General features: G+C 41.4%; 1 protein-coding gene across 1 annotated transcript; it reads left to right on the top strand.

Annotated features, from left to right (window-relative positions):
- Positions 1-3,339: 3,339 nt before the first annotated feature.
- Positions 3,340-8,220, top strand: LOC311372731 (uncharacterized protein; the record flags this gene model as incomplete). The annotated part of the gene is made up of 5 exons (XM_084489687.1): positions 3,340-3,610; positions 4,593-4,742; positions 4,911-4,982; positions 7,691-7,741; positions 8,078-8,220. Coding segments are annotated over exons 1-5 (507 nt in total), but the record flags the coding sequence as incomplete, so codon positions are not given.
- Between the last annotated feature and the right edge of the window lie 367 nt (positions 8,221-8,587).

Here is an 8,587-nt window from a genome sequence, read left to right on the forward strand (position 1 = left end):
CACACACACAATGATGTCCGCGATGAAGACTTCAGTTTGACCTTCAATATTCCCCTTTTCTGCTTCTAACCTCAACAGTTTATCGAGAGCTGATTTATTCCATATTAGTCCCATTAACACCTTGGAAAATGTTTCACACATATTTCCCAGAGTGCCACACGATGTCCTCGATATAAGGAAAAAGAAATTCAAATTTGGAGATCAGCGATCTAATGGTGTGAAATATTGTCAAACGTCTTTAGACCAAGACTAATCTGACCCAGAGATATTTCAAACAGCCTTTTGTTCTGGAAGAGAATATTGTTAAATATGATATAGTTATAGCAACTAACCAATAATAAAGAATAAAGCTGTTGAGAAATGTTTTATTAAACTTCCATTCCCCTTTATAATTAGGCTTATATAGTTATAGGAACAAATAAATAATAAAGATTCAAGCTATTGAGAACTCCCGTCGTACTCCTCGTGCATGGCACTGCATCTCATCCACAGAACGCACAGATTATTGTATTTCTTTAGGTCTATATTCCTACAGTTTGAGAGACCACTTCTCCCTCCGAACAGCAACCAGGGCTGATGTCACCCCAGCCTGCGATTAAATCAATACATGTGGTATTAAAACAATTAACGTGGCATTGAATAAATAATGGTGGAATTATTAAATAAATGTGGTATTAAATAAACAAATGTGGAATTAAATAAATAAATTAGGCATTCAATAAATAAATATGTAATAAAATAAAAAAATGTGTTATTACGAAATAAATGTGGCATTAAAATAATAAATGTGGCATTGAATAAATAAATGTGGTATATTGAAATAAAAGTCCCCTGAAATACATAAATGTGGTTTTACTGGATCCAAACACAGCCAACAGATACCTCTCTCTGTCTGTTACTGAAATAAGTGCAAAATTGAGAGAAAAAGGGTTAAAATCGGGTTGAATTCTTTTAGCCATCCTCCCCAAAACCCGATGTGAACGTTCCACTAATCCAAAAAAGGATGGATGGGATTGTGTACATGGACGACCTTTGACCTCTAGGACCTTTGGGCCTGGAGTCATCAGGGGTTAACCTTTGACCTCTAGGACCTCTGGGCCTGGAGTCATCAGGGGTTAACCTTTGACCTCTAGGACCTCTGGCCCTGGAGTCATCAGGGGTTAACCTTTGACCTCTGGTTCTAGATTAATCAGGGACTGACCTTTGACCCCTGATCTCCCTGGGTCCTGCATGGACTGACCTTTGACCTCTAGAACCTCTGACCCCTAGGTTCCTCAGGGACTGACCTTTGACCCCTGAGCCCTCAGGCTCTGCAGGGACTGACCTTTGACCCCTGAGCCCTCAGGCTCTGCAGGGACTGACCTTTGACCCCTGACCCCTCAGGCTCTGCACGGACTGGCTGCTGTCCTCTCTCCCGGTGGTGGTTGTTCCGGGTTCGATTCCAAACACGCCCTGAAGGCTTCTTTGAGCCCAACCCTCTCCCTGTGATTGGACGACACTGTGGATCAGAGTGAGCGTCCGTTAACCTGCTGACCACTGATTGGTCAACGAGCAACAGGTGTGCAGCCTCCCCCAGCCCCAGGTTGGTTTTCAAGTCTTGTGAGAACCCTTCCTCTCTCTCTCTCTCACGCTTTCTCTCTCTCTCCCCCTCCCCCTCTCTCTCTCCCTCCGTCCTTTAAGAAGCGGCCTGTGAAGCCCTTCAGATCTGTGGTCGAGGGCGTTCTAAACTGATTGACCTGATGGGGATGTGGTGTTTCAAGGCTGCTCGGACGGCCGTGGAGCTTCCCCCACAGAGCCGTCCCGCCAAATACAGACGTGTTGCCCTGGCTGAGAACATATTATAAAATACATTCAATAATTATTAATTCTATATAATAATAATAATTATAATTCTGATGACATGGAAAAAAACACAAGAGTACGCACAGGCACACAGGCACACACAGACCACAGATAAGAAGACTCAGGGTGTAGCTGGAGACGCAGCGGTGCAAAGGAGGAAATGAAGATCAGAAGATAAAAAAGTTTGTTCATTACTATAACTATATAAGCCTTATAATAAATAAAAGAGTTCTCAACAGCTTGATTATTTATTATCCTTCGTTCCAATAACTATTTGAGTCTTATATTATTATAAAGGGTAATGGTGATAGTTTGATGATATTCTCTTGCAAAACCAAATAGCTTGTGGAATAGATGTAGTTCAGATTATCTGGTTCGGTGAGATCTATTCCACTTTCCCCCAACAGAGCCGTACAGCCCAACACAGACATGTTGCCCTGGCTTGTAAATATTTTACTTTAAATAAAATGAGTATGGACTGAACTGAGAATAGTGTTGGTCACAGCTTGCACAACAGCAAATGTGTGTGTGTGTGTGTGTGTGTGTGTGTGTGTATGTATGTGTGTGTGTGTGTGTGTGTGTGTCTGCAACCTGAACTTTTCTTTTGAGGCCTTGTCTCTCGGATAAGTACACTTACCTTTCTTGTCCAGGCACAAAAGTCACTTGTCTGAGTAAAAATGTGTTATTTTACAATAGTGATATTATTTTTTTTTAGCAAACGCAGAACGCAGAATTCTGACAAACAAACAGTTGAAAGCATCCAAACAGTGTCAACATAGAAAGTCATTCAATTCATGAAGTTTAGTAGTGTAACGTAGCTTTACTTTCACAAAACAAGGAGAACATTGTAATAACACAATTATTACACACACACACACACACACACACACACACACACACACACACACCCACCACACACACACACACACACACACACACACACACACACACACAGACACACACATACACCACACACACACACACACACACACACACCACACACCACACACACACACACACACACACACACACCTGTGATAGGTCACAGGTGTGCAGCCCCCCCCAGCCCCAGAGTCTGATCAGTGTGACTGGGGCCAGGTGAGGCTGCTTCAACCATCAACCACACACACACTCCACAATGTCTTTTAACGTGATGGGAAATCCACCATAACGTTCGAGAATGTTTTAGAAAACAGCAGCACAGAGTTCTGACAAAAAGGGGTTTTATTTGACCTAAATAAATACAAAAACAGGTTGTGACCAATAAAAGAAGGATCAAAATATTATAAGCATGAATGATCGAGGATCAACATAAAAGTGGTTTGTGTGGACGTTAATTCCCCGTGAGCAGAAGAGATAGGCTTCACAGAAGTTATACGCATTAGATTTAACATCAGCTACTGGAACAACCCACGCTGCTTTTGGACCTCACACACACACACACACACGCCCACACACTCACACACACACACACACACACACACACACACACACACACACACACACACACACACACACACAAACGCAAACGCACACACAAACATTTCGCAACACTGATGATATCAGATTGCAAGCTGACGATTGGTCAGAATTAAAACCTGTGACGTGGTTTCTCCAGCTGATATAGCGGAGCTGAATCCTGAGTGCAGAAACAGTGGAAGCAGTCAGAGAGGAACCATGGACACCATCGCTGAACCGGACCCTGGACCCTCTGAGGAACCTGAGGACACGTCTTTGGACCGGAGGGAGACCAGGAGGAGAAGATTTGGTAGGTGCCCTTTTTAGAGGATTTAAAATAACTAATCCAGTAAACAATATGTTTTCATCTGCATGCATTTTAGATTTACGTTTAGCAAACGTTTTAATTCAGAGTGACCGACCTGATGAACCAGCGACCGTATAGACAGATTTATTCTCCTAAATAACTGAAATTGTGTGTTCTAGACAAAAGGCATCTCAAATAGTTTAGTTTAGTAGTGTGTTTCATGATATATGTTTGTTATATACGTGGAACAGAGTGCAGAGTAACTTTAGGTAGCAGAACAAAAGTTTATTTTTTCATTACTTATTATGAATGGTAGTGCAATGTGACATTAGAGTGACAATGGTTTATTTCATCAACAATTGTGTGTTTTAATAATGGCTACTCATTTAACTGAAGTGATATCAGGTGTACTTATGAATTTAACATAATTACATCAAGTTTGTCATTAATATGAACATATCTCAAACTATCCCACAATACATATCCTCATATTTTCTGCATGTGCCGTTGTGAAAGACCCCGGTGACACGCAGGCCACATGTTGTCTCCCCTTGATTACTGTGTGTGTACGTATGTATTTCTGTGTGTATTACTCTATAACTATGCGTGCGTAGATATCAATAATGAGGGAATAATAATGTATACGTATGTATGCTAGAGACCAGTACTTGTTGTGCTTAAGTGTTCTAAACTCAACACGAGAGCCACAGTACCAGTCATCACTTACTGAGCTGTTCTCAGTAGAGGTCTTCAGGTGTTTCTTCTAGACGGGGAGGGATTCTGCAGACCGTAGGGAGACTGTCTGGACTGTGAATGATGGCCACGCAGTATGAATATATGTATGAACATACTCTGTGTGTCTGTGTGTGTGCGCTTGAGTGCATCAGTGAGTCTGTGTGTCAAATGAAGACATCAGATAAGCGTTGAAGAAAAACATTTCGCAACACGTAATTGAGAATTAAAACACGTGATGTGTTTTTTCCAGCTGATGGAGCAAAGATGAAGGCTAGGTTCAGAAGCAGTGGAAGCCATCAGAGAGTAACCATGGTCACCATCTCTGAACCGGACCCTGGACCCTCTGAGGAACCTGAGGACACGTCTTTGGACCAGGAGGAGACCAGGAAGAGAAGATTTGGTAGAGACCTTTTTAGAGAATTTAAAAGAAATAATCCAGTCCAAAAAAATTATCCAAAATAAAATATGTTTTCCTCCACATACATTTAAGATTTATGTTTCGAAAATGTTTTTTAGCCAAAGTGACCGTGTGTGTGTGTGTGTGTGTGTGTGTCCTACTCCTGAACAGTTCTATGGTTTCACATCACTGTCGTTGTGAGCATCGGACTGCTGAGTATTCTCCTCATCTCCCTGCGCTTCAGTGAGTCTGAATCATATCATCCTGAATATGATTACAATATAGTTATAATCATATTAAATATTGTAATAATAGCAATGATAATGATAATTATTGTTTTTGTTAGAATAAGTGTTAATAATATGTATGATCTACTACTATATAACAGAAGGCCTGTCGGACAAGTTACTCGGCACAGTTGGTCAACGCGCATGTGCCAAGCAGCCTGCAGCTCACACACACACACACACACACACACACACACACAAACGCACACATATACCGCACGCACGCATGCACACACGCACCTACACACACACACACCGCACATACACACACACACACACACACACACACACACACCGCACACACACGCGCACAAACACACACGTTTCAAGACAAAGGTAGCGCAGGACACCGCATACACACACACTGCACACACATACACACACACATACGCACACGCACGCACCCCCTTCCGACTGTTTTAGTTGTTTTATTTTTCTCATGTTTTGTGTGTAGGCTATGTGTGACTGTAGGCAGTGGCAGTCTTACCATAGAGGCATAGGTAGGCGGCCGCTTGGGGCCCCCATAGTAGGGGGGCCCCCAACCAGCCTCAAAAAAAAAAAATCTATTTAAATTTTTACACAAGTACACAAACAGAGACGAAGCAAGACGAGTCTAAATAGGCGCTAGGTAAAGACCTGTGAGAAGACGTCAATAAGTAGGACTCTGTGTCAGAAGTGTGTGATGTAGAGAACAATCTATCCTCTCTCTCTCTGTCTCTCTCTCTCTCTCTCTCTCTCTCTCTCTCTATATATAGGTTTGTTTGAAATGTTAAATCTCAATGCCAAAGTGCAATGCCAATTGCAACCTCACACATACAAAGTAAATTATTCCTCTTGGCATTATTTGCTAAAAGTATATAAGTATATGGCTGTTTGTGATGTTTTGCTAAGTAGGCCTATATGACTGTTTGTTTTTGGGGGGGTGTCTTGCTGTTATACTGATATTGAATTCTTCTTAAAAAAAAGAATAAACAATGCTGGCATTTTGGCAAAGACAGGTGTTATCTGAAACCTTATTCTCTGTTGGGTTCCATCGTGACTATTAGTTTGTGTAGTGATACACTTTGTGTGTTCTCTGCTTTCCATCTTCATTTTGGAGTAAAGAAGTGTATGCAGGGTTTAAAGGGGAAGATTTTTTTTCTCATCTCCAACCTTTACTTCCGCGTGGATTAGCTTTACCTGCCTAGCCACCATTCACCTTTTTTTCTCTGTTCTCTTTTAAAGATCAGATGAGTTGGGCCCCATACATATCTTTGCCTTGGGCCCCCAATTTGCTAAATCCGCCACTGTAGGCTACTGCTGCCTGTCTTGGCCAGGTCACTTGAAGAGATGTTTAATCAATGTTCAATGACAGGTAGCCAATGTACAATCCGCAAACTTGCCCTCACACCCCTCCCCCCTCCACACAAGCCCATGCTTTATTTCACTATAATTAGGTAGGTTGCTGCCTTAGCTGTTGTTACACTTAGTTTATTTCATTAAGGTGCTTCTGTAAATGAACACAATTATCAGAAGAAACTGTTTGCTATTGTTATTTTCAACTAACCAATAGTAGTTCCCATGTCGCATGCAAGTCATGTGTTGATGACGCTTCAGTCTTCATTTGCATTTCATTGAGTGGCCCCCTAAACGATAATCAGCCTGTTGTCTTTTGTTTGCTGAATGGTTAAAAAATATTAAAATGTTGACACTGCTTTTCAGAGTCATTCGTTTTGAACACATGAGTTCACAGCTGCAAGCGTTTATAGAAAAAGTTTTTTAAATTATTTATTACAGTTAGCTGAACATTATAGGGTGCCGTCCTTCCTCTCCCTGTTTTCTCAGTTAAACACATAAATCAACTTCATTTGTCCCAGTGTTTGTTATATGGGAAATTAAGCAATAAAAGACGCTCTATTTCTCCGGTAACACAGTCGTTGATGCTTCGGATGTTGTGAATGCAACAGAATATATGATGCATCGTTGCAGCAACATTTAAGATGATCGCGATGAGTTTTGCCCATTCTGCGTCTGTGCTGTCCTGCCTCTTGCGAACTTAGACCCTACGTCATATCCCGCCCCTTGCAAGCCCACCCCCTTGAGTCTACTGATGTCTGAACGACATTGATGTCCGCATATAAAGCATCAAGTGTGAATCACCCTCAGGGTCGAATCTCCTGATACATAAATGCGGCGAAAATGGGGTGGACTTAAAATTATTATGCTTGCTTCATAGCGTAAGGAGAAAATGATTATGCTTGCTTCATTATGTAATAGGTGAACCAATATGTTATATGTTGCAACATTAAAGGCAAATGTTATTATATTATGTGACCAGGGATTCCATATTATAGCTATGGGTTTAAGTACAACTAGAGGTTGAGCGAGCACAACGCGGACTAGTTAGAATAATAACAGTTATAATCATATTAATGATTGTAATAATAGGAATGATAATGATCATTATTGTTTTTGTTAGAATTTGTCTTAATAATATGAATGATTGTAACAATAGCAAAGATAATGATATTGATAATTATAGTTATTGTTATTTAAATTACTATTAATATTAATAATATGTCATGTTTTCTTTCAGGGGGGATGGACTTGAGTCCTGTGATGTTTAGAGACGATGTTGTTCTGTTTTAGAGCTCATTCCTTCTGTACTCCTCTGTCCTGTCCTAGACACACCGTCACCTTGGAAGGAGGGGAGGGAGCGCTTACTGGATGAACTCGGTGAGGGTTTTATCCAAGTTATTAAATCGATCGCATTATTAACATTTTTTTTCTTTTGTGATTTATGTTTGAACATCCCCTCTTCCTTATAACTTCACATTTTATATTGTCAGGCTAACAGAGCATAGACCGTGTTAAACTACCACCAAATAAATGTGGTCTACTAAAGACATTTTTCTATTGTCGTCTATTAGGGTCATGCTTCTATTGACGTCTATCAAGGTCGTGCTTCTATTGTGGTCTGTTAAGGTCAGGTCTCAGGGTTGTGTGTCAGTAATGAAGACGGTAAGATAAGCAGTTCTGTGTTTGTTAAGGATTTTCTTTTACATTCAACAGATGAATTGGCGCTTCAGGGCTGGATGTTTTACGACCAGAGTTTCTACCGTATGTCTACTACTAAGAAGAGCTGGAAGGCCAGTAGAGAAGACTGTCTGCAGAGAAACGCAGACCTGGTGGTTATCAACAGCAGAGAAGAACAGGTGTGTGTGTGTGTGTGTGTGTTAGTGGTGGCTTGTTCGCGAACGAATCAGTTCAAATGAACGACTCTTTAAAACGAACGAACCGACCTGATTCGCCGCTCTCGTTCGTCGTCGTTCGTCTCGTTCGTTCGCCGAGACTCGACTTCCAGCTCCACCCACTAGTCGCTGAGTCGCGCTGACTTGCGAGTCGCCGTTCGTTCACTGACTGTGTTTAGCGGTGAAGACTCGAGGACTGAGAAGTCACAAGAGTCAGCCGGGCAACAACATCCCGATTCCGAACATGAAACACTCCTTAACTAAAAGGAACTTAGTTAATGTTGTGTTGATTGATGACCGTTTGCACCATTGCACGATCGTGATTCGTTTG

Source organism: Micromesistius poutassou (assembly GCF_964030765.1).
Source record: "Micromesistius poutassou genome assembly, contig: SCAFFOLD_4770, whole genome shotgun sequence".
NCBI lineage: Eukaryota > Metazoa > Chordata > Actinopteri > Gadiformes > Gadidae > Micromesistius > Micromesistius poutassou.